Source organism: Nansenia antarctica (assembly GCF_963989245.1).
Source record: "Nansenia antarctica genome assembly, chromosome: 2".
Lineage (NCBI taxonomy): Eukaryota > Metazoa > Chordata > Actinopteri > Argentiniformes > Microstomatidae > Nansenia > Nansenia antarctica.
Window position 1 is genome coordinate 29,944,028 of NC_137675.1, and position 27,500 is coordinate 29,971,527.

General features: G+C 43.6%; 2 protein-coding genes across 2 annotated transcripts in view; one reads left to right on the forward strand and one right to left on the reverse strand.

Moving 5' to 3' along the window:
* Positions 1-8,393: 8,393 nt before the first annotated feature.
* LOC308149610 (histone chaperone asf1b-B-like) lies at positions 8,394-13,257 on the reverse strand (the record flags this gene model as incomplete). Its single annotated transcript, XM_080522481.1, has 4 exons — positions 8,394-8,600; positions 9,757-9,933; positions 12,022-12,137; positions 13,149-13,257. 4 exons carry the CDS (start codon positions 13,255-13,257, stop codon positions 8,394-8,396), a joined length of 609 nt encoding a protein of 202 aa, XP_080378607.1.
* A 2,897-nt stretch (positions 13,258-16,154) lies between these two features.
* Positions 16,155-27,500, forward strand: part of LOC308150101 (complement C3-like) — a gene marked incomplete at its 3' end in the record, with an annotated part of 82,843 nt that continues 71,497 nt past the window's right edge. Inside the window, exon 1 of the mRNA XM_080522966.1 lies at positions 16,155-16,231. The remainder of the gene's footprint in view (positions 16,232-27,500) is intronic.

The window sequence follows — 27,500 nt, forward strand, 5'->3', positions numbered from 1 at the left end:
CTGAAACACACGAATAGCCCTAGGCTTACTGTTCACACTGCTGAGTGAAGTTACAGTGAAACCATAATAACCTTTCATAATCTCTGGGTAAACCGATTCATAACCTCCAGTGGTTTAGAACGTATTACACCTCCTCTTCTGTCACTTCGGACAACTTATTTCTCTCTAGGCTCCGTCAAGGAGGTTTGGATGGCACAGACACCACGAAACCACTCACTCAACATCTGTGATTCGGAAATAATAACAATAACAATAACACAACAATAATAATAATAATAATAATAATAATAATAATAATAATAATTTAAAAAAGAAAACCCTACTCTGAAATCCATCTTAATAAAGAATGCAATGAATGAACACGTATGGGTACTGAGCACCATATGGAAGTAGGCCTTTCTTTAAGCAACTTGCAATGTTCCGTCCAGTAGATTATAGGCTACAGAACCGTATAGGCCTTTTCCTTTCAATTTCAATTGCCTCATTAACGGATTCGATCACATCAACGGATGCAATGCAAATCTCCAAACTTGAGAGGTGCATCATGATGTCCCCCTCTCTCGCTCCCTCCCTACCTCCCTCTCTCTATCTCTCTCTCCCTCCCTCTCTATCTCTCTCTCGCAGACACATGATGTGTGTGCGTGTGTGTGTGTGTGTGTGTGTGTGTGTGTGTGTGTGTGTGTGTGTGTGTGTGTGTGTGTGTGTGTGCGCAGGACTGATACCCACCGCTCTCCATCTCGCTGCCCTTCTTGGCCGTGGGCGCGTTGCCCATGGTGGTTCCCTAACCCGCCCTGCAGTCTCCACGACTCGGTCTGAGCTGCGTTCACTTCACGGTGTGTGTGTGTGTGTGTGTGTGTGTGTGTGTGTGTGTGTGTGTGTGTGTGTGTGTGTGTGTGTGTGTGTGTGTGTGCGTGTGTGCGTGTGTGTGTGCGTGTGTGTTGGTTCCGAATGGCTTGACAGCTGCAGTCTAGACTGGCAAAGGACTGGAGCTCAGCTGATAAACCAAAACGCAAAAAAGAGTCGTGAGATAATTGGGTGGGGGGTGAGGGGGGGAGAGTAGAACGTTATAATCCGAGATGGTTGGGGACAGAGAGGGGTTTCTCTCCTTCCTTTCTATGTTGGTCGTTGTTGCTTCGTTGGACCGGCCGACCGAGACCGAGACCGAGTCCAGCCCACAACGAGCCCGCCTCGGGTCCCCCTATCCCCCGCCTGTCCCTCCTTGCAGCCCCCTGGCTCCCCCTGGTTCCCCCGCCTCACCGCAGCGCAGATACACCGTCCTGGACCACGGAGAGGGACCGTTTTCCCCCAACCTGGAAGGCTTGCTCCTTTCCTTTCCTGAACCCGTTTCCGAGGTTGATGTCTTTACTGGGCCCGAAAACGACGGGAATTCACCAAAATCAACATATCCCCCCAGTACATGTCGGTGTATCTGACGGAACTAGCAGCCGAGCGACGGTCCCGCCCCTCCGCGGAGCCCATTGGCGGACTCCGGCGTGACAGACAGGGAGGAGCGAAGGGATGCCGATTGGCCGCCTCTCAGCTAGGCCTAACCTTTGGTAGCCTGTGATTGGTCGACAAAAATGTGATCGCGTCCCACCCGTAAAAAAAAGAAGAAGAAAAAAAAGAAAACAGTGACGCCACTAATTATTTTCCTCCCAAGAACGTATTATTATTTATTTATTTTTAAAAACATTTTCTCGTTTATGATTGGTTGGGGGATAGGCTCGGGGGTGGGTGTATTCCGAATCGGTCCGTTTGGAGAACCCCCATTGGTTGTCAGCAGTACCCCCCCCACCCCCTCCCTCCCGGCTTACCCGTGATTGGACGAGTGACGTCAAGGACGAGCTATTTATAGGAACGTTGGTCAAAATTAAGGCAGGACTTCCAAAGTGAGTTTGTGTAATAGCGATGCACGGGCTACCCTGGCGCTGGAAATAAACAATCTAATGAAATACTTTAATAGAATAGGCAACTAGGTTCAAGCCTACTCTTAGTTACAATACAACTTTCTCAATATAAAATAAATGTGTGTGCCCCTGATGGAACACGTCGCAAAGTCTCGTATGTTATTATGAAACACACATGCTCAAAATCCCATAGGACGGAATGGCATTCATCCGTCCTTGCACCGTGGCTGGCCAGAACCTGCTAAAGACGCTCAGGCTGTTGTGGGTTCGTTTCCTGCTGGGATCATATACACTGAAACATGTATCCCTGCAACGACAAGCACTTTGGATAATAGTGTCAGCTAAATGGCATACACTATTATTGTTATTATTATTATTAGACTCAATAGACTCCTACCCCTCAACTGTGCTAATAACAAAAGTGAAGCTGGGTGAGGGCAAATTGCCAGTAGTAAACATGGCACTTCCTTTTACCCATCCTTTGTTTTCAGCATAACATGGCTTGGAGGGAAGGGGTGGGGTGGGTTAGGGGTGTGTGAAGATGAAGATGCTGAGATGATGATGATGATGATGAAGACCTAATGGGATGACGGTGAGCATGAGGGGCAGACACAGACAACCCCCCCCCCCTTTCTGCAGTTGCCTAGCAACGTGAGGCAAGTCTGCAGAGTGAAAATGGCGGAGAGATATGATGCTTTGCTGCTGCATTTTATGAATGAAACAGAGAGCGAGTGCCTGCGTGAGAGAGAAAGAGAGAGAGAGGGAGAGAGAAGGAGAGAGAGGAGGAGAGAGAGAGAGGGGGACAGAGAGAGAGGGGGACAGAGAGAGAGGGGGACAGAGAGAGAGGGAGATGAGAGAGAGAGAGGGGGACAGAGAGAGAGAGAGAGAGAGGGAGAGAGGGGGAGAGAGAGAGAGAGAGAGAGGGGAGAAGGGGGAGGGAGAGAGGGGGAGAGAGAGAGCGAGGGAGAGAGGGGCAGTCAGGCTTATTGTCGTTACCTACCTACCGCCCCCCCCTCCTCTCCTCTCCTCTCACACTCCATAGCTATCATTTCAAAACATGACAATGCATTTACAAAAACAACAAAAAGGTTTATTATTATTATTATTATCATCATCATCATCATCATCGTTCTTACAAATATCTTAACGCATAAAATACACACAAAATACAAATACAGTGTACAGAAAAACAAGAAACACGACAACTCACATCTCCTTGTGACACGTCTGGGACACAAAATAAGCGCTAAGGAAACAACACTTAGAAAACAACACTTAGGAGAAGAGGAGGTGGTGGTGGCTATGGAGGACATAGTGGAGGAGTGTGTCGACCTCCCTGAGAGAGAACCAGAGCTCACCCCTGAGAGCCTGCTGAGAAAGGTGTCATTGGAAGAGGACTTCCACTCTCTGCTGCCCCCTGATGCAGACCGCAGTACTGCAGCTCAAATGTTCTTCAAACTGTTAGAGCGGGTGACTGGCAGAGAGCTGGGTGTGTGTCAGGGGCATCCCTACGGCCCCATCACTGTCATCCCCTCCCACTCCCCCCGGACAGCCTGAGCAACAGCAGGAAGTGGCTACGGTCCCTCCAGTCCATGCTGTTCTAATGGAACCCTCTCACTGACGCTACTGCTTATGTTAAGGTCACCATGGTTACGCGTCGTTGGCTTTGAATGTTTCTAAAAACCGGAATTAGTTGTTTGATGATCACGTGTTTCTTTGTGTTGTTATTCTGCCAGTTGTGTATGTCTGCTGTGTGTTTCAGGCACAATTTTACCAAAACTGTTGTGAATACATAAATAATAAAATGGTATTAATTTAAAGCAAAAAAAAAAAAAAAAAAGTAGAAAACGACACTTAGAAAACGCTTATAAACAGTCTGTAAGACGACCGATGGGGGAAAAAAGAGAGAGAGAGAGGGGGAGGGAGGGAGGGGAGAGGGGGAGGGAGGGAGGGGAGAGGGGGAGAGAGAGAGAGAGAGGGAGGGAGGGGAGAGGGGGAGAGAGAGAGAGAGGGAGAGAGGTGTACATATCAGAAACAACCTAACTTCACAACTCTTCCACTGACAAACACTCCCAACTCCCCAAAACTGGCTACTATAAGGAGAAGTTCACAGCTTGTGGCTCAGACCCCAACGCCTTTTGGAAAACAGTGAGAGAACTGGAGAACAAACCTTCGACCCTGCCTGTGTCACTTAATGTAGACAACCTTGTAGTCACAGATAAAAGTCTGATGGCTGACATTTTTAACCGTCACTTTACAAATTCTGGTCTTGTTTCAGGTCCTCCTAACCCCTCTCCTATTCCAACGAGCCCTTTGCCTCCAAGCCCCACTCCCCTGCTACACTCACCCTCCAGTCCTGTTTGCCCTCCTAGCCCCTTCCCCCCCGCTCACAGTTTTTCCCTCAGGCCTGTCTCAGTAGGTGAGGTCCTAAAGGAACTGACCTCTCTGGACCCCAAAAAAGCTGCCGGGTCAGACGAGCTGGCGGCGTTCTTTATTAAAACTGCCGCCCCCATCATCGCAGCCCCCCTAACAGACCTGTTGAACCTCTCCCTTCTTTCAGCCAGTTTACCTGCCGAGTGGAAAGAAGCGAGTGCTCCCACTGTTTAAAGGTGGTGACAAGGCTGACCCAAATTGTTATAGGCCCATTTCCATCCTGCCCTGTATGTCTAAGTTATTTGAGAAACTTGTCAACAAACAACTCATTACTCATCTGCATGTGTATAACTTACTTTCTGGGGCGCAGTCTGGCTTTCGCGCAGGGTACGGTTGTGTTCCAGCAACCCTAAAGGTACTCAACGACATCACTTCTGCGTTAGATGCTAAGCAGCACTGTGCGGCAATATTTATTGATTTGGCAAAGGCTTTTGACACCGTTGACCATCCCACTCTATTGAACAGACTGAGTAGCATCGGGGTTACTAACCACTCACTAACCTGGTTTTCTCATTACCTCTCTCACCGGGTGCAACGTGTGAGGTTTGAAAACCTTCTCTCTCACCCCCTCCCAGTCACCAAGGGTGTCCCTCAAGGTTCCATACTTGGTCCCACTCTGTTCTCTATATACATCAACAATATCCCCCTGGCTGCTGGAAATTCACTCATTCACTTATATGCTGACGACACTATTCTCTATGCCACTGGTCCCTCCCCTGACTCTGTACTAACAACTCTCCAGGATAGCTTCCTCCAGATCCAACAGGCCTTCACCCACCTCAAACTGTCCCTTAACACTTCCAAGACCAAGTTCATGTGGTTCAACCGTAAAGGCACCACACCCCCCCCAGCCACCATCATTACCACCTGTGAGGGAGCTATCCTGGAGCAGGTCACGGTGTATAAATACCTGGGAATTTGGTTAGACAGCTCACTATCTTTCTCAGACCACATCTCAAAACTACAGACCAAGATTAAGGCCAAACTTGGCTTTCTCTATAGAAACCGTCACTCCTTCACTTCATCCGCTAAACGCACCCTCATTCAAATGACCATTCTCCCCATGCTCGACTACGGTGACACAATCTACAGGTCTGCATGCAAAGCTACACTCTCCACGCTCGACACACTGTATCACTCCGCCATCCGGTTCGCCACTAACGCCCCCTACAGTACCCACCACTGCACTCTTTACTCCCTGGTCAACTGGCCCTCCCTTCACACCCGCCGTCACATGCACTGGCTCACCCTCATCTATAAAACCCTCCTCCACCTATCACCCCCCTATCTGTGTCTCCTGCTTCACCCTCTGCCTGTCACTCGCAACACCCGATCCTCACTCCACATCCAACAAAAAATTCCCAAATCCACCACTTCCCTTGGCCGTGCATCATTCCAGTTTGCTGCCCCCTCTGACTGGAATGCTCTGCAAAAAACCCTCAAACTGGATAAACTCATCTCCCTCTCTGCCTTCAGACTCACTATTTCAGACACCCTCACTGATTCCTGCACATGCTTCTCTTCTCTGTAAGGCAGCACTTGTATTCATTCCCTTTACACACCCCCTCTGTCCACCTGCACTTGTTTTTATGCCCCCATACGCTCATGTCTGCTCATTCTCTGCTTTTAAGCTTTTCTGTGTTAATGTTAATACTGTTTTCTAATGTTTGTTGGCCTGTTTCGTAAGTGCTTATTGCTGTTGTTGTATTTGGTGGCTGTGTCTCAGTGGTTATTGTTGTACCGTATTTATGTTTGCTTGACTGTGTCTCAGTGTGTATCGTTGTATTGGTTTGTTTACTGGCTGTCTTAGTGTCCATGTTGTATCGCTGTGTTGATTGGTTGTGTCCCAGCGCTTATTGTTGTATAATTGTCTTTCCTGACTGTGTATCAGTGCTTACTGCTGTATTGTTGTGTTTGCTTGGCTGTGTCCCAGTGCGTTTTGTTGTATTGTATTGTCTTGTGTTGCCTGTCTGCTTTTTGGCTGTGTCCCAGTGCGTTTTGTTGTATTGTATTGTCTTGTGTTGCCTGTCTGCTTTTTGTGCTTACTGTTGTATTCCATTCTTGATGTCCGTTAGTGCTTTTGTTGTATTGTTTGTGTTACATGCATGTGTTTAATGCTTATTGTGCTTTGTTTTTAACATGTTTTATCTTTCAGCCCCCCTCCCCTTTCCCCTTATTGCAGGCCGGCATTGTAAATAAGAATTTTGTTCTTAATTGTCTCGCCTGGTAAAATAAAGGTAAATAATAATAATAAATAATAACGTCATTCCAAAACTCAAACGGCGCAGCCAGAAGTGGCCTCTAACCTCTAACCTCTAACCTCTAACCGCCAGTAAGGGTAGTGAGAGACTTACATTTCCCTCATCTTCCACCAAGGCCAGTTTGCGGCAGCCGGTTCGGAGCCGGTAGCCGAACCTCCAACCGGTTCTTCGCGTTTTCGACAGCAAAAAAGAAGAACCCGTTTTTGGACCAGGAAAAACTGGTTCCAGTAGTGGCACCAACACTCGGCTGGTTCTAGAGCGAAGAACCGCTTTTACGAGTTGCTAGGCAAGCGGAGATGTGTACAGAGGCGTGGCTCTCTCGCCCCGTGGGGGGAAAAGCCAAACCGGTTCTTAAGACGGTTCGCAAGCGGAACCAACTTAGAACCGGCGCTAGCACCAGCCCCCCCGAACTAGAACTTAGAACTTGGTTTGTGTTGTGTTGGAAAGGGGTTGATTTCAGGGACGCTAAGACAAGATCTGATTCTAGATGCACAGTTATCTGTGGAGGGTGGAGGGTGGAGGGTGGAGGGCGGAGGGCGGAGATAGGGCACATCGGAGGCCTCACAGGAACAAGAGAGTAACAATCGTAAAAAAAAACGCTAACTCTGAAGTTCAGTTGAACGTTGAACTTCCGAGTTCAAATAAGTAGGCGAGTTCTTTGCGTAGAGCTTTCCTTCGGGTCGGTCCCGACGCACATCCCGACGCACATCGGAGGCCTCACAGGAACAAGAGAGTAACAATCGTAAAAAAACACGCTAACTCTGAAGTTCAGTTGAACGTTGAACTTCCGAGTTCAAATAAGTAGGCGAGTTCTTTGCGTAGAGCTTTCCTTCGGGTCGGTCCCGACGCCGCCAGAGGGACAAGCCTCAGGCGTCACGTCTCAGATCGACGACTTTCCCCAAGTTCCGACATTTCAGAGTTTCCTGGGTTTTGAGCGCACACAACTTTGAACACGTTAGTGACAGCTGTCTTCTGATGAGGTACTAGTTTTGCGTGCCCTAGGGCGTAGTAGCAGACCCACGGTCAGCTGACCCGACCACACTCTGCTGAAACACTTCAGGGCTGAGTTTGTTCATATACAAATCACAACAGGGGGAAACGCAAGGTTTAAACAGACACGCAACCATTTTCCTATCGTCTATCCTGTTTTAGAAAGTACATTTTCTTTCCTGAACGTGTCTACTATTGACTAATGAAAACAATAAATCCATTGGATTACAGTGTAAAAAAACAATAATCACGCTTTAAGAATATGAGGATATTGCTTCTATTGTTTCTATGACTCCAGAAAAGATCCGCTATGGGGGGGGGGGGGGGGGGGGGAGGAGGACACACTGCCCCCCGGTGGACTGGAGGCTCGGTGTTTCATCCCTCCTCCCAGATGCTGCTGGAGGGGAGTGGGGGTCAGACGTCACAGTAAGGCAAAGCTGGTGGAGGAGTAGGAAGTGTGTGTGTGTGTGTGTGTGTGTGTGTTTTTGTGTGTGTGTGTGTGTGAGTGTGTGTGTGTGTGTGTGTGTCTCGGCTCCTGGTGGAGGAGTAGGAAGTGTGTGTGTGTGTGTTTTTGTGTGTGTGTGTGTGTGTGTCTGGGCTCCTGGTGGAGGAGTAGCGTGTGTGTGTGTGTGTGTGTGTGTGTGTGTGTGTGAGAGTGTGTGAGTGTGTGAGTGTGTGTGTGTGTGTGTGTCTGGGCTCCTGGTGGAGGAGTAGGAAGTGTGTGTGGCTCGGAGACTGAGCGTCCATGGAGTCCATGTCCAAACGTGTGTGTGTGTGTGTGTGTGTGTGTGTGTGTGGGCTCCTACAGGCAGTCCATGGAGTTGTCGGGCATCTGTCCGAGGGGCGGGGCTTTCCCCGGGAGGCATGCGGGGGGGGGGAGCATGCTGCTGCTGCTGCTGTTGGGGGCGGGGTCCACGTTCTCCACGTCCTCCATCTTCTCCGCGCAGCCGTCCCAGTTGACGTGGAAACGGGTGACGCGCGGGTTAGACGCCAGGATGTTCCTCTGGAGCTGGGAGGGGAGAGGGGGGGGGGGAGGGAGAAGGGGGGGGAGGGAGGGAGGGGAGAGAGAGGGGGACAGGGAGGGAGAGGGAGGGGGAGGGAGAGGGAGGGGGAGGGAGAGGGAGGGCAGGGAGGGAGAGAGGGACAGGGAGGGAGAGGGGTGGAGGGAGAGGGGGGACAGGGAGGGAGAGGGGGGACAGGGAGGGAGAGGGAGGACAGGGAGGGAGAGGGAGGGCAGGGAGGGGGAGGGAGGGCAGGGAGGGGGAGGGAGGGCAGGGAGGGAGAGGGAGGGCAGGGAGGGAGAGGGGGGACAGGGAGGGAGAGGGAGGGCAGGGAGGGAGAGGGGGGGCAGGGAGGGAGAGGGGGGACAGGGAGGGAGAGGGGGGACAGGGAGGGAGAGGGGGACAGGGAGGGAGAGGGAGGGGAGTAGGACAGGGAAGGAGAGGGGGAGAGGGAGGGGGAGAGAGGCCATGTCAGAATCAGATTTCAGAATTCTCGAATTTCTCAAAACTAAAATGTTCCATCCTAGTCAGTTAAATAGAAGTTAGATATCCAAGTCAGTTTTGCCTAGGTCTTTATTACTAACAGACACCAAACACAGTTCTGACAGCAGACTCTACACACGAGCTGTGACGAGACAAAACCTTGTTTTGAAACATGGGTTTAAAAATAATAACATGGTAAAAGTCGATACAGCTCAGGACCATCTTGTGTGTTAAAATACATTGAATATATTGTAAAAACTCAATATACCGGCCGGCCCAAGTGCCAACTCCATAATCTTGGGAATTTAGTTGAACTGTTAAACTCTATCGTATTTGTATTATTCTATTGTCACCTTATTTTGTTGTTGTTTGTGATTTTGAGCTACTGTGTGAGCGAGCGTGAGTGTGTGTGTGTGTGTGTGTTACCTGTGTGTAGTTAGGTTTGACAGGGGGGTTCTCCCTCAGCTAAGGGTGTTACCTGTGTGTGTGTGTGTGTGTGTGTGTGTGTGTGTGTGTGTGTGTGTTACCTGTGTGTGTGTGTGTGTGTGTGTTACCTGTGTGTGTGTTACCTGTGTGTAGTTGGGTTTGACAGGGGGATTCTCCCTCAGCTCAGGCTCAGTGTTACCTCTGTGTGTGTGTGTGTGTGTGTGTGTGTGTTACCTGTGTGTGTGTGTGTGTTACCTGTGTGTAGTTGGGTTTGACAGGGGGGTTCTCCCTCAGCTCAGGCTCAGTGTACTCGTTGTTGACGTAGTAGCCGATGCGGATGAACTCCTGACCCCTGTAGGTGCAGGTGATCAGCGCCACGGTGACGCCCACCGCATCACTCTCTGGGATCAACCCTGTGTTGGGGGCGTCCGCCTGTGGGGGGGGGGGGGGGGGGGGGGGAGAGAGAGAGAGGGAGGGAGGGAGGGAGAGAGAGAGAGGGGAAAAGGTTGGTGTGTAGAGGGGGAGAGTGAGAGAGAGAGAGAGAGAGAGAGAGAGAGGGGGGGGGGGGGGGGGGGGGGGGTTGGTGTGTAAAGACCGAGAGCGAGAAAGAGAGACAGAGAGGGGAAAAAGTTGGTATGGAGAAAGAGAGGGGGGGGTTATGAGGAGGTTGTAAGACTTAAAGATGTGTATAATTTTTAGCCTGTTTGGTTAGACCCTTTTGCGTGATGGTGTGTGTGAGTGTTAGGGTGTGTGCATGTGAGGCGAGGGTGTGTGTGTGTGTGAGTGTTAGGGTGTGTGCGGGAGGGTCTGTGTGTTAGGATATGTGTGCGTGAGGGTGTGAGTGTGGGTGTGTGCGTGAGGGTGTGTGTGTGTGTGTGTATGTGTGTGAGTGTTAGGGTGTGTGCGTGAGGGTGTGTGTGAGTGTTAGGGTGTGTGCATGTGTGAGTGTTAGGGTGTGTGCTTGAGGGTGTGTGTGTGTGAGTAATAGGGTGTGTGTGTGCATGTGTGAGTGTTAGGGTGTGTGCGTGAGGGTGTGTGAGTAATAGGGTGTGTGCATGAGGGTGTGTGTGTTAGGATTAGAGATGCTCCGATCAGGGTTTTTGGTGCCGATCATCGATCACCGATCACTGGAATCAGTGATCTGCCGATCCGATATCACCGATCACCGATCACAGCGTCGAAAATGGCAATTGAAGCATTCTATTTATTGTGTAGCATTATTTATGTTTTTAATTATTCTTAACACCATTGACATTGTATATTAAGTATTCAAATGAAATTAGGAGATGAGAAAGTATCATGAATTGACGACCATCTGTTTTATTGAATTCACAACCACCTGTAGCTTAGGAAAAACAAATAAAATGTGAAAATAAAAATCATAATAAATAAAATGTACACTGTCACATCAAATGTGCAACATTCCACTCGAATGAGAGGAACTAGTAGCTCTTAGAGAACTTGGAGCTTATACTGTAGCTTTCCTGAGGAACAATAAACATACCCAAACTAAACTGCAACATAAACAGGCTATAGCCAAATATAAAATACTGTTTCAAGTCAGTCAGTTTCAAGTCATATTTAGGAGGAGATAAGACAGCAAGTCAGCAATAATCAATAAAACAAAAAAACAAAACATTGCACCTAAGGAGATTTCAGACTCAAACCTTACTTCTGATTAAGCAGCATCACTGGCAGATTAGCCTTGAGAAATACAAGCATCTCAGCGTTTTTGGCACTCAGCCTGTTCCTCTTATCTAAAATATGTCCTGCTCTGCTGAAAAGTCGCTCGCTATCTACACTTGTGCAAGGTGCACAGAGGAAGACCTAAAACTCACGCGCTAATAGTTGTTATTATGGGCCAAGTGACTTCCTGCTCGCGGGGTCACATGACGTCGCTGAACACTACCTACACTACGCTCGTGAAGTCGCGCTGGAACTCTGACCAGCACTCGTGGAACGCCTCTCGTCCAATCAAAGCACTCGGTCCCTTTATGACGTCGAGCCCAGTGTGCGCTTCGGCGCTCTCTGAGCGAATCGACGAACGCAGCAAATGCCGTATGATATTCGTGGTATTGAAAGACCTTGCGTGCGTTCCTCCCCGAGGTATTTCTTTTGAGCAGACATTACAAACGGCATATTTGTTGTCTCTTTCCGACACTGTGTAATATTTCCAGACTGGCGACGCCATTTTGTAAACTGATCGGTCGTGTTTGATCGGCCGTTTTGAGAACTCCGATCAAAACCGATCAAGGCCATATCGGCCGATACCGATCGGCGCCGATCAGATCGGAGCATCACTAGTTAGGATATGTGTGTGTGAGGGTGTGTATGAGTGTGTGTGTGTGTGTGTGTGTGTGTGTGTGTGAGAGTATGTCTGTGTGTGTATGTGTTAGGGTGTGTGCGTGAGGGTGTGTGTGAGTGTGGGTGTGGGTGTGGGTGTGTGCGTGTGAGTGTGAGTGTTAGGGTGTGTGCGTGTTAGGGTGTGTGTGCGTGTGCGCATGTGGCTGTCAGGCTCACCTGAAACACGAACATGTGTCTGCCTGCAGGAACGGGTCCGACCAGCACCGAGTCCAGAGTCTGGTCGTACTCCTCGCTCTCCGCCGAACCCACGTAGATGATCTTCCACTCCAGGTCTGCAGGGAACACACACACACACACACACACACAGAGACACACACACAGAGACACACACACACACACACACACACACACACACACACACACACACACACACACACACACAGGATCAGATCGACACAATGCCTTACAGACAGACAGTGTCTCCTTCCTAGTCAGTTTGACTTTTCAACTCAAACACGCCTACATGTGACCTTGCCCAAACTATATTCTCTGCACTGGAGAAGGAAAAATGCCAAAATATTGACTTTCAAAACGCAAAAAACACACACAACCATGCTGTCTATTAGTAAAATACATAATAGTACAGTAGTAATAACAATTCTGCAATGATTGTTACCTCAACCTTGACGGTGAAATCGTCAGTGCGGAAGTAATACAAATGGAAATATCGTCCTAAAATCACGGCCGCGCCATTCAAAGTTTAGCTTGGTGGTGTTCAAGAGTGAAGAAAATGTGCAAATTGATTTTACTTTTCATTTCCAGCATTCTGTTAGACAGATCTGTGTCAAACTGTGTCTAATGTGCCGCCACCACATTAACTGGACAGCATTATATTACGGAACTGGGTGAGATATTTCGCCTATCAAAAATGATCAAGGACAAGACTAGATTTATTTTCCCGCGACTTATTCATAATGAGTAACCCTTGCTACCATGATGGTCATACCAGCGCACCAATCGGCTTGACGGAACAGCACCGGGGAACAACCCACATGTCAGAAATGAACCAATCGAGTGGAAGAAGGCGTAGAAGTGACCCGCCCCCCGCCGGCGCCAAATTCTAAATGTCCACAACATTATAAGAAAGCTAAAGAAAACATAATACATTTAAATAAATCAAATGTTCACGCAACATATCTATCTATCTATCCATCTATCTATCTATCTGGCGAGTATGTCGTCTACAGTTCTACTTAGCTAACGCGAGGTTTACTTAGTATATTATGACATATATACATTAGCGTATATTAGCGAGCTAGGCCGTGAATAGAGGATGAGCTCACCCTCTGGCAGATCCTCCATGCACTCGAAGGTAATCTCGAACTGAAAAGGATTTCCAAAAGGGCTCGGGTTGTCCAACACAGCGACGTTCAACACTTGAACCTTAGCCATGTCTGCTGTTACAGCTCAAATCAGCGGATTGCCGCCCCCCCCCCCCCCCCCCTCCGGAGCCTAAGCAGCAAACTACCTAGATCGCTTGAAAATCACTTGACAATGTCTGGAACCCCCCAGGTTAACAACACAGTGTGTCTGGAACCCCCCAGGTTAACAACACAGTGTGTCTGGAACCCCCCAGGTTAACAACACAGTGTGTCTGGAACCCCCCAGGTTAACAACACAGTGTGTCTGGAACCCCCCAGGTTAACAACACAGTGTGTCTGGATTCTGGAACCCCCCAGGTTAACAACACAGTGTGTCTGGAACCCCCCAGGTTAACAACACAGTGTGTCTGGAACCCAGGTTAACAACACAGTGTGTCAACCCGTCCAGCACGGCCGCCGTCCTTGTCTCCTTCTGGCGCTAGACCTTAATTCTTGCTTGCGTTAGCCAGCAATCTGACACTTGCCATACTCTAGCCTAGAACAAATTCGACAACGAAGGCTGTCTTTGCAGTTGTCGGTGGCAGATAAAGAGTATGTCTGATATCTGTCACTCCCGCCAGTGCGCTGGGAAATGGTCCTCCTGACGTCAGTCAACTTGAGCGACGGTTCTCCTTCGGCAGCTTTCTCCTGTCTGCAGTTTCACGGCTCATATACAACGTGACCTGCCATCTAGTGGGCTGGATGACCCAGTTCAAAAAGAGATCTTTCTTTTTCTTCTTCTGTTTCTTTCGTGAGACTAGTCAGCTTCAGACACCTCTTTTTTTAAATTATCTTTTTAATTATTAATTATGATTTTTTTTTATTATTATAGAAAAACAGAACCACATAAACCAAACAAAAGACAGAACCACATAAACCAAACAAAAGACAGAACCACATAAACCAAACAAAAGACAGAACCACATAAACCAAACAAAAGGCAGAATCGGGAACAACCACATGCAAGCAAGACAACAGGAAATCATTAAACAGCTACACAACCCTGCAAAGCAGAGGACTTAGGGGAGTGAATAAGATGGTATTATTTGAGGTGGAACAGATGTACCCTTCCATCAGAGGGTGTTTAAAATGCATGTTTGAGATATGAGATAGGAGTTGTTGCTCTAAGGTGAAAGTGGTTTGAGTTTCTTACAGGAACTATAGGCTGCTACCCCAACCTTCATCGTTTCATATAGTTCTCCTCCTGCCCCCAGCTTCATGCATCCCTGAACACACACATCGTGGTGTTAGTGTCGATATTAGAAACACTTTAGGGCTGCCAAGTTTCACCAAAAGTTTGGAGTGAGAGTTTTTGGTGGTGGAGCGACCCAAAACTGTGCACGTTTTGGTAGCGGCGGCCCCTCTCTCCCACACAATTATTTGTGCTAGTTTCCTGCAATTTTAAACCAGCACAAGAAATGAAAATAATTGGAACATTTGATAAAACAAGAGAAATTCAGATAGAGGGCCCTATTATGCACTTCTTAACTTGCCATCTTAAGTCTTAATTAAGACGCACCGCCAGGTTAAGACCTACCGCCACCCTTATTATGCGCTTCATACGCGCTACTGCTATTATGCAGGTGTCGATAGGCGCCCACACATAAGACGTAAAACTCCCGTGCATATATTGCTCATTGTGGGAGTGTTCATTATGTTAATGAAGTGCACTAGGCGCCGCTGCTATTATGCGATCTGACTTTTCTCCTAGCGCTAAGTAGTGGTTTGAAAAGTTCTTAAGTTTAGACTTCATGCACGTTTTGAAACACGAGCGCGCCTCCGCGGTTTGCGCATGCATGTGGGCACACATGAACACGCACGTGGCTCCAGGCAAGACGTCAATTACGGTCACAGTATAAATGCTTTATTTCAGAAGGGAGAGGCCAGCGCTGTACAGTATGTTGCCTCCGCATACTGTGCACATACAGTACGAGCATGCCGTGCGTAATATAATGACATCAACATCTGTCATTCCTGCAGTCTTCCAGCGACCCCTCTGTAATACTTCTCAACTCACAAGCGGAGGTATTGCTGTGTTTATAATATAATAGCAAAGTGGCCTTGACCACGCCTCCACGTCTTAAGTTTAGATCTACCGCCTCGTCTTATTGATGAAGTGCATAATAGGTTAATAAGGTTAACCTTAGGTTAGGTTAACCATAATAGGTTAACCTTAATAAGGTTCTATCTCCATTTTTGGTCAAAATTGAGTTTTTTACATAATCTGATCCGTTAGGTGTTTATTAATGCCTGGGTGGTGTTTTTATTAAAATATTGACATTTTTGAGTTAGTAATTCATAAAATAGAAAGGTTCCATCTCACAGAACATAATGGAATGTCCAAACTTTGACGCTCAATATCTCTGAACTACCCTAAACGGAGATAGAACCGTATAATTCTAAGCTCACAAAATGTTAAAGAAATGTGACACGTTCTAGTCTTTTGGTCCTCATATCGGCAACCAGTCAAAATGTTCAGACTTTTCTTTTGAAACACGGAGCTACGTTTCAACGCTGTTGAGAATCACAACACAAACTCGCTAGATTCGGTGAGTAATCCCCCACTGCTACCTAGTTAACTATAACACTACTTTACATTGTTAGCAGGTTCACAAAACAAGCTGTGTTAATTGACTAGCGACGTGTCATTGATTCGAATTTGGATTGATCGAAAGAAAAGTTCATAAGATCATTCCATCAGATCCCGATATGAGGACCAAAGCATTAGAACGTGTCACATATGTCTCATGTTATCAGTCCATCAACCAACCGACTGACTAACTGAAGTTAATGATTGATTTCTTTATTAATTGATTGACTGAACAATCAATTAATTTCATCTTGTTACTTTGGGTCCTATTCTTTCACCCTTGTGTGTGTGTGTGTGTGTGTGTGTGTGTGTGTGTGTGTGTGTGTGTGTAGTCTTGGGGATTGGAAGGTGGTTTGCAGGTTCCAGAGCACTCCACAGCAGGTCTTCACATCCGTGTTTGAAGTCAAAGAATATGGTAAGAGATTAGAACTGTGGGGCACGCTTAGAACTCTTATTTAGAACTCTTAGAACTCTTATTGAGAACTCTTATTGGGAACTCTTAGAACTCTTATTGGGAACTCTTAGAACTCTAATTGAGAACTCTTAGAACTCTTATTGAGAACTCTTAGAACTCTTATTGAGAACTCTTAGAACTCTTATTGAGAACTCTTAGAACTCTTATTGGGAACTCTTAGAACTCTAATTGAGAACTCTTAGAACTCTTATTGAGAACTGTTAGAACTCTTATTGAGAACTCTTAGAACTCTTATTGAGAACTCTTAGAACTCTTATTGAGAACTCTTAGAACTCTTAGAACTCTTATTGGGAACTCTTAGAACTCTAATTGAGAACTCTTAGAACTCTTATTGAGAACTGTTAGAACTCTTATTGAGAACTCTTAGAACTCTTATTGAGAACTCTTAAAACTCTTATTGAGAACTCTTAGAACTCTTATTGGGAACTCTTAGAACTCTAATTGAGAACTCTTAGAACTCTTATTGAGAACTGTTAGAACTCTTATTGGGAACTCTTAGAACTCTTATTGGGAACTCTTAGAACTCTTAATAGGTGAATCAATCTATGAAAAAAAGCACTTAACCCAAAAAAAATTGATACAAAAGGTTTTTCGATGGATTCCGATAGTATTGGGCGTGCTAAATAACATACTAAAAGTCGACCAAAATCGACCCCCCAGAAAGCCGCCATTTCCAAGATGGCGTCCCAGATGGCGGTGGAGATATTAAAATGGCTATATCTCAAATTGAGAATATGGTGCAAAGGATTTCTCAACTGATTCTGGTACCTCTGGGCATGTTCACTAACATACTAAAAATCTAGGAAAATACACCTTCCAGAATACAGCCATAGACAGAATACAGCCATAGACAGAATACAGCCATAGACAGAATACAGCCATAGACAGAATACAGCCATAGACAGAATACGGCCATAGACAGAATACGGCCATAGACAGAATACAATTCTGTTAAAATATATACACTGTATAGACCTTCACCTACAGCTGGGGCAGTGGGACTATAGATAGAGTACTAAGTACTAAGACAACGAAACGCAGTTCGGCATCTAACCAGATGTGCAACATAGGCGTCGTTTTGGTATGGCAAGGTATGGCACTCGCCATCAAATATTATATTATATATTATAAAATATGAACTATTAAATATAAAAATATTAATAATACGTATAGGCCTACAGCATAGAGAGAGGGAGAGAGCGAGAGAGAGAGAGGGAGAGAGCGAGAGAGAGAGAGAGAGAGAGGGAGAGAGGGAGAGAGAGAGGGAGAGAGAGAGAGAGGGAGAGAGAGAGAAAGAGAGAGAGAGAGAGAGTGTTGTATATATATAGAGATATTGTATGTATATCTAACAATGCCAACGGCGGTCTCCCAGCAGGGCCCTCTGATGACGTACGCAGGTTGGATGTTGGGCGGGGGGATGTCTGTGGTGTTGTAGAAGGAGCTGTAGTTGGCGTAGTACTCATTCAGCTCCAACATCATGCACAAAATGATCGGACAGCCGGCATTCACATTTTCATTTAGTAGAAAGGATAAAGCCATAACCCTTGGACAAAAATCGTCTATCAAGGTTGCTCCTGATCGAATCATTGATTCTGCACTTCTTTTTCAACGTTTCCTTATTGTCTCCCAAACTGGAGAGCTGTCATTGGAGGAGGTTATGCGTTACGAACTCAGTCCTTTCCCTCCTGCCCTCTTTGAAGCCGGAAACGTCTTCCGCAAAGCTGATAAACCACAACTAGCGCACGCGATCTGTGATCATGCAAGTGATGCAATCCTAGATTCTGTACCAGAAACCGAGCATTATGTTCTTGATGGTGGTTCACTCCTTCACCGAATACAATGGAAGCACGGACAAAGCTATGGTAAAATTGCACAGTCATATGCAGACTTCACCATCCAACATTATGGCTCAGCTACAACCATTGTGTTTGATGGCTATCAGGATGGGCCATCCATTAAAGACAACACACATCAAAGAAGAGGAAACAATATTCATCCCATTGTCAACTTCACTGCTGAGACAGAGTTCTCAGGTAAGAAGGAGGAGTTCCTGTCAAGAGATCTGAATAAACAGAAACTGATCCACATGATAAGTGATGAACTGAAAGAACGGGATTGCACTGTGGTCAATTCACTTGGAGATGCTGATGTAGACATAGTAAGGGCCGCAGTGGGATCATCTCTTCTTCACACCACGACGCTGATTGGAGAAGATACTGATCTCCTCGTCTTACTTCTTTACTATGCACAGAGAGATATCATAGCAAGGGCCTTTATTTCAGATCAGACAAGTCGAAAGCTGATGGCAGTTTTAAAGTGTACGCCATAAACCATTTGAAAGAAGTACTCGGACAGGATGTGTGTTCTCAGTTGCTGTTCATCCATGCTGTGACTGGCTGTGACACAACTTCCCGGATCTTCGGAGTTGGCAAAAAGACAGCATTCCAAAAACTTGTAAAAGGGGATCCTGTCCTTCAGGCTTGTGCCAATGCATTCACTGTACCAAACCAGACAACAGATGTGATCGATGACCTTGGGTGCCAAGCAATGGCTGTCTTTTTTGGTGGAAAGTGCACAGATTCGCTTGCAAAAATGAGATATAACATTTTCAGCAAGAAGGTTGTCTCAGCTTCATCAACGGTAACGCCTGAACGTCTACCACCAACTGAATCTGCTACCAATTTCCACTGTCGTAGAGCATACTACCAGGTCATGGTCTGGATGGGAACAGATGATGGTATAGATGCTCTAGACTGGGGCTGGAACCTGCAGGACAATAGATTTGTCCCACTCATGTCAACAATGAATGCTGCTCCAGACAGTCTCTTGAAGGTCATTCATTGTAACTGTACCACTGCCTGCAAGACACTTCGCTGCTCATGCAGAAAATATGGACTACCTTGTACTACTGTCTGTGGACCATGTCAACTTCATGAATGTGACAATCCACATAACAAGTTTCTCCCAGAGGATCCTGAAGATGATGATGAGTAGGCCTAAAGACCACAATAAGTGGGTCATTTATTTTGTGTTCAACACCAAAGCCAGCTTTCTAGGTTGAATATAATAACCAATTTTAATTTTAGCCAAAATAAGCTACAGGCAGCCATTTTGATGATGCAAATGATGCATTCCTAGCAGATATATTTAGCTAGATATTTTGCTCGTTATTAATGTATAGAGGTGCCAGAATCAGTTTATAAATCCTTTAGATTTTTTTCCCATTTGAGATACAGGCATTCTAAGCTCCCAGTCGTCATTTTGGACACCATTTTGAAAATTAAGCCTCTTCGGAAGGTGTATTTCCCTAAAACTTTAGTATGTTCCTAAGTATGTCTAGGGGTACTTGGGGTACCAGAATCAAATGACAAAATCATTTATATAATTTTTCTATTGACATATACTGTATATAGCCATTTTAAGCTTGGCCGGCCGCAATTTTGGACGCCATCTTGAAAATGAAGCCTTTCTGGAAGGTGTATTTTCCTAGATTTTTAGTATGTTAGTGAGCATGCCCAGAGGTACCAGAATCAGTTAAGAAATCCTTTGCACCATTTTCTTAATTTGAGATATAGCCATTTTAATCGCCCCGGCGCCATCTGGGACGCCATCTTGGAAATGACGGCTTTCGGAGGGGTCGATTTTGGTCGACTTTTAGTATGTTATTTAGCACGCCCAATACTACCAGAATCCATTGAAAAACCTTTTGTATCAATTTTTTTGGGGTTAAACCATATATTGACTCGCCTATAAGGGCTCTGCACACAGCGTGCGATTTCTGTTGCGCGTCAACATTCCATTTTGAAGTTTGAATGGAAGTCTATGAGAACATCGCATTTCAACACACACAGCCCCGATTTGAATCGCACGGCGAAAATTCGATTCCATTCATTTTGAATGGGAAAAAGCACAAATTTGACAGTGCGACAAAACTCGCACGCCGTGTGCTTTGTCCCATTCAAAATGAATGGAATCGAATTTTCACCGTGCGATTAAAATCGGGGCCGTGTGTGTTGAAATGCGATGTTCTCATAGACTTCCATTCAAACTTCAAAATGGAATGTTGACGCGCAACAGAAATCGCACGCTGTGTGCAGAGCCCTTTATTGGGAACTCTTAGAACTCTTATTGAGAACTGTTAGAACTCTTATTGAGAACTCTTAGAACTCTTATTGAGAACTCTTAGAACTCTTATTGGGAACTCTTAGAGCTCTTATTGGGAACTCTTAGAACTCTTATTGGGAACTCTTAGAACTCTAATTGAGAACTGTTAGAACTCTTATTGGGAACTGTTAGAACTCTTATTGAGAACTCTTAGAACTATTATTGGGAACTGTTAGAACTCTTATTGGGAACTGTTAGAACTCTTATTGGGAACTCTTAGAACTCTTATTGGGAACTCTTAGAACTCTTATTGGGAACTCTTAGAACTCTTATTGAGAACTCTTAGAACTCTTATTGAGAACTCTTATTGAGAACTCTTAGAACTCTAATTGAGAACTGTTAGAACTCTTATTGAGAACTGTTAGAACTCTTATTGGGAACTGTTAGAACTCTTATTGAGAACTCTTAGAACTCTTATTGGGAACTCTTAGAACTCTTATTGGGAACTGTTAGAACTCTTATTGGGAACTCTTAGAACTCTTATTGGTAACTGTTAGAACTCTTATTGGGAACTGTTAGAACTCTTATTGGGAACTCTTAGAACTCTTATTGGGAACTCTTAGAACTCTTATTGAGAACTCTTAGAACTCTTATTGAGAACTGTTAGAACTCTAATTGAGAACTGTTAGAACTCTTATTGGGAACTCTTAGAACTCTTATTGGGAACTGTTAGAACTCTTATTGGGAACTCTTAGAACTCTTATTGGGAACTGTTAGAACTCTTATAGGGAACTCTTAAATCATTTATATAATTTTTCTATTGACATATACTGTATATAGCCATTTTAAGCTTGGCCGGCCGCAATTTTGGACGCCATCTTGAAAATGAAGCCTTTCTGGAAGGTGTATTTTCCTAGATTTTTAGTATGTTAGTGAGCATGCCCAGAGGTACCAGAATCAGTTAAGAAATCCTTTGCACCATTTTCTTAATTTGAGATATAGCCATTTTAATCGCCCCGGCGCCATCTGGGACGCCATCTTGGAAATGACGGCTTTCGGAGGGGTCGATTTTGGTCGACTTTTAGTATGTTATTTAGCACGCCCAATACTACCAGAATCCATTGAAAAACCTTTTGTATCAATTTTTTTGGGGTTAAACCATATATTGACTCGCCTATAAGGGCTCTGCACACAGCGTGCGATTTCTGTTGCGCGTCAACATTCCATTTTGAAGTTTGAATGGAAGTCTATGAGAACATCGCATTTCAACACACACGGCCCCGATTTGAATCGCACGGCGAAAATTCGATTCCATTCATTTTGAATGGGAAAAAGCACAAATTTGACAGTGCGACAAAACTCGCACGCCGTGTGCTTTGTCCCATTCAAAATGAATGGAATCGAATTTTCACCGTGCGATTAAAATCGGGGCCGTGTGTGTTGAAATGCGATGTTCTCATAGACTTCCATTCAAACTTCAAAATGGAATGTTGACGCGCAACAGAAATCGCACGCTGTGTGCAGAGCCCTTTATTGAGAACTCTTAGAACTCTTATTGAGAACTGTTAGAACTCTTATTGAGAACTCTTAGAACTCTTATTGAGAACTCTTAGAACTCTTATTGGGAACTCTTAGAGCTCTTATTGGGAACTCTTAGAACTCTTATTGGGAACTCTTAGAACTCTAATTGAGAACTGTTAGAACTCTTATTGGGAACTGTTAGAACTCTTATTGAGAACTCTTAGAACTATTATTGGGAACTGTTAGAACTCTTATTGGGAACTGTTAGAACTCTTATTGGGAACTCTTAGAACTCTTATTGGGAACTCTTAGAACTCTTATTGGGAACTCTTAGAACTCTTATTGAGAACTCTTAGAACTCTTATTGAGAACTCTTATTGAGAACTCTTAGAACTCTAATTGAGAACTGTTAGAACTCTTATTGAGAACTGTTAGAACTCTTATTGGGAACTGTTAGAACTCTTATTGAGAACTCTTAGAACTCTTATTGGGAACTCTTAGAACTCTTATTGGGAACTGTTAGAACTCTTATTGGGAACTCTTAGAACTCTTATTGGTAACTGTTAGAACTCTTATTGGGAACTGTTAGAACTCTTATTGGGAACTCTTAGAACTCTTATTGGGAACTCTTAGAACTCTTATTGAGAACTCTTAGAACTCTTATTGAGAACTGTTAGAACTCTAATTGAGAACTGTTAGAACTCTTATTGGGAACTCTTAGAACTCTTATTGGGAACTGTTAGAACTCTTATTGGGAACTCTTAGAACTCTTATTGGGAACTGTTAGAACTCTTATAGGGAACTCTTAGAACTCTTATTGGGAACTCTTAGAACTCTTATTGAGAACTGTTAGACCTCTAATTGAGAACTCTTAGAACTCTTATTGGGAACTCTTAGAACTCTTATTGGGAACTGTTAGAACTCTTATTGGGAACACTTAGAACTCTTATTGGGAACTGTTAGAACTCTTATTGGGAACTCTTAGAACTCTTATTGGGAACTGTTAGAACTCTTATTGGGAACTCTTAGAACTCTTATTGGGAACTGTTAGAACTCTAATTGAGAACTGTTAGAACTCTTATTGGGAACTCTTAGAACTCTTATTGAGAACTGTTAGAACTCTAATTGAGAACTCTTAGAACTCTTATTGGGAACTCTTAGAACTCTTATTGGGAACTCTTAGAACTCTTATTGGGAACTCTTAGAACTCTTATAGAGAACTGTTAGAACTCTAATTGAGAACTCTTAGAACTCTTATTGGGAACTCTTAGAACTCTTATTGGGAACTCTTAGAACTCTTATTGGGAACTCTTAGAACTCTTATTGAGAACTCTTAGAACTCTTATTGAGAACTCTTATTGAGAACTCTTAGAACTCTAATTGAGAACTGTTAGAACTCTTATTGAGAACTGTTAGAACTCTTATTGGGAACTCTTAGAACTCTTATTGAGAACTCTTAGAACTCCTATTGAGAACTCTTAGAACTCTTATTGAGAACTGTTAGAACTCTTATTGGGAACTCTTAGAACTCTTATTGGGAACTCTTATTGAGAACTCTTAGAACTCTTATTGGGAACTCTTAGAACTCTTATTGAGAACTCTTAGAACTCTTATTCGGAACTCTTAGAACTCTTATTGGGAACTCTTAGAACTCTTATTGGGAACTCTTAGAACTCTTATTGAGAACTCTTAGAACTCTTATTGAGAACTCTTAGAACTCTTATTGGGAACTCTTAGAACTCTTATTGGGAACTCTTAGAACTCTTATTGGGAACTCTTAGAACTCTTATTGAGAACTCTTAGAACTCTTATTGAGAACTCTTAGAACTCTTATTGGGAACTCTTAGAACTCTTATTGAGAACTCTTAGAACTCTTATTGAGAACTCTTAGAACTCTTATTGAGAACTCTTAGAACTCTTATTGAGAACTCTTAGAACTCTTATTGAGAACTCTTATAGAGAACTGTTAGAACTCTAATTGAGAACTCTTAGAACTCTTATTGAGAACTCTTAGAACTCTTATTGAGAACTCTTAGAACTCTTATTGGGAACTCTTAGAACTCTAATTGAGAACTCTTAGAACTCTTATTGAGAACTGTTAGAACTCTTATTGAGAACTCTTAGAACTCTTATTGAGAACTCTTAGAACTCTTATTGAGAACTCTTAGAACTCTTATTGGGAACTCTTAGAACTCTAATTGAGAACTCTTAGAGCTCTTATTGAGAACTGTTAGAACTCTAATTGAGACCTCTTAGAACTCTTATTGAGAACTGTTAGAACTCTTATTGAGAACTCTTAGAACTCTTATTGAGAACTCTTAGAACTCTTATTGAGAACTGTTAGAACTCTTATTGGGAACTCTTAGAACTCTTATTGGGAACTCTTAGAACTCTTAACGGCGAAAATTCGATTCCATTCATTTTGAATGGGAAAAAGCACAAATTTGACAGTGCGACAAAACTCGCACGCCGTGTGCTTTGTCCCATTCAAAATGAATGGAATCGAATTTTCGCCGTGCGATTAAAATCGGGGCGTGTGTGTTGAAATGCGATGTTCTCATAGACTTCCATTCAAACTTCAAAATGGAATGTTGACGCGCAACAGAAATCGCACGCTGTGTGCAGAGCCCTTTATTGGGAACTCTTAGAACTCTTATTGAGAACTGTTAGAACTCTTATTGAGAACTCTTAGAACTCTTATTGAGAACTCTTAGAACTCTTATTGGGAACTCTTAGAGCTCTTATTGGGAACTCTTAGAACTCTTATTGGGAACTCTTAGAACTCTAATTGAGAACTGTTAGAACTCTTATTGGGAACTGTTAGAACTCTTATTGAGAACTCTTAGAACTCTTATTGGGAACTGTTAGAACTCTTATTGGGAACTGTTAGAACTCTTATTGGGAACTCTTAGAACTCTTATTGGGAACTCTTAGAACTCTTATTGGGAACTCTTAGAACTCTTATTGAGAACTCTTAGAACTCTTATTAAGAACTGTTAGAACTCTAATTGAGAACTGTTAGAACTCTTATTGAGAACTGTTAGAACTCTTATTGGGAACTCTTAGAACTCTTATTGGGAACTCTTAGAACTCTTATTGGGAACTCTTAGAACTCTTATTGAGAACTCTTAGAACTCTTATTGAGAACTCTTATTGAGAACTCTTAGAACTCTAATTGAGAACTGGTAGAACTCTTATTGAGAACTGTTAGAACTCTAATTGAGAACTGTTAGAACTCTTATTGAGAACTCTTAGAACTCTTATTGGGAACTCTTAGAACTCTTATTGAGAACTCTTAGAACTCTTATTGAGGACTGTTAGAACTCTAATTGAGAACTGTTAGAACTCTTATTGGGAACTCTTAGAACTCTTATTGGGAACTGTTAGAACTCTTATTGGGAACTCTTAGAACTCTTATTGGGAACTGTTAGAACTTTTATAGGGAACTCTTAGAACTCTTATTGGGAACTCTTAGAACTCTTATTGAGAACTGTTAGAACTCTAATTGAGAACTCTTAGAACTCTTATTGGGAACTCTTAGAACTCTTATTGGGAACTGTTAGAACTCTTATTGGGAACTCTTAGAACTCTTATTGGGAACTGTTAGAACTCTTATTGGGAACTCTTAGAACTCTTATTGGGAACTGTTAGAACTCTAATTGAGAACTGTTAGAACTCTTATTGGGAACTCTTAGAACTCTTATTGAGAACTCTTAGAACTCTTATTGGGAACTCTTAGAACTCTTATTGGGAACTGTTAGAACTCTAATTGAGAACTCTTAGAACTCTTATTGGGAACTCTTAGAACTCTTATTGGGAACTGTTAGAACTCTTATTGAGAACTGTTAGAACTCTAATTGAGAACTGTTAGAACTCTTATTGAGAACTGTTAGAACTCTTATTGGGAACTCTTAGAACTCTTATTGAGAACTCTTAGAACTCTTATTGGGAACTCTTAGAACTCTTATTGAGAACTCTTAGAACTCTTATTCGGAACTCTTAGAACTCTTATTGGGAACTCTTAGAACTCTTATTGGGAACTCTTAGAACTCTTATTGAGAACTCTTAGAACTCTTATTGAGAACTCTTAGAACTCTTATTGGGAACTCTTAGAACTCTTATTGGGAACTCTTAGAACTCTTATTGAGAACTCTTAGAACTCTTATTGAGAACTCTTAGAACTCTTATTGAGAACTCTTAGAACTCTTATTGAGAACTCTTAGAGCTCTTATTGGGAACTCTTAGAACTCTTATTGAGAACTCTTAGAACTCTTATTGAGAACTGTTAGAACTCTTATTGGGAACTCGTAGAACTCTTATTGAGAACTCTTAGAACTCTTATTGAGAACTCTTAGAACTCTTATTGGGAACTCTTAGAACTCTTATTGAGAACTGTTAGAACTCTTATTGAGAACTCTTAGAACTCTTATTGGGAACTCTTAGAACTCTAATTGAGAACTCTTATTGAGAACTGTTAGAACTCTTATTGAGAACTGTTAGAACTCTTATTGGGAACTCTTAGAACTCTTATTGAGAACTCTTAGAACTCTTATTGAGAAATCTTAGAACTCTTATTGAGAACTCTTAGAACTCTTATTGAGAACTCTTAGAACTCTTATTGAGAACTGTTAGAACTCTTATTGAGAACTCTTAGAACTCTTATTGAGAACTGTTAGAACTCTTATTGGGAACTCTTAGAACTCTTATTGGGAACTCTTAGAACTCTTATTGAGAACTCTTAGAACTCTTATTGAGAACTCTTAGAACTCTTATTGAGAACTCTTAGAACTCTTATTGAGAACTGTTAGAACTCTTATTGGGAACTGTTAGAACTCTTATTGGGAACTCTTAGAACTCTTATTGGGAACTCTTAGAACTCTTATTGAGAACTCTTAGAACTCTTATTGGGAACTGTTAGAACTCTTATTGGGAACTCTTAGAACTCTTATTGGGAACTCTTAGAGCTCTTATTGGGAACTCTTAGAACTCTTATTGAGAACTGTTAGAACTCTTATTGAGAACTCTTAGAACTCTTATTGGGAACTCTTAGAACTCTTATTGGGAACTGTTAGAACTCTTATTGGGAACTCTTAGAACTCTTATTGGGAACTCTTAGAGCTCTTATTGGGAACTCTTAGAACTCTTATTGAGAACTGTTAGAACTCTTATTGAGAACTCTTAGAACTCTTATTGGGAACTCTTAGAACTCTTATTGAGAACTTTTAGAACTCTTATTGAGAACTGTTAGAACTCTTATTGGGAACTGTTAGAACTCTTATTGGGAACTCTTAGAACTCTTATTGGGAACTCTTAGAACTCTTATTGAGAACTCTTAGAACTCTTATTGGGAACTCTTAGAACTCTTATTGGGAACTCTTAGAACTCTTATTGAGAACTATTATTGGGAACTCTTAGAGCTCTTATTGAGAATTCTTAGAACTCTTATTGAGAACTCTTAGAACTCTTATTTAGAACTCTTAGAACTCTTATTGAGAACTGTTAGAACTCTTATTGAGAACTGTTAGAACTCTTATTGGGAACTCTTAGAACTCTTATTGAGAACTGTTAGAACTCTTATTGGGAA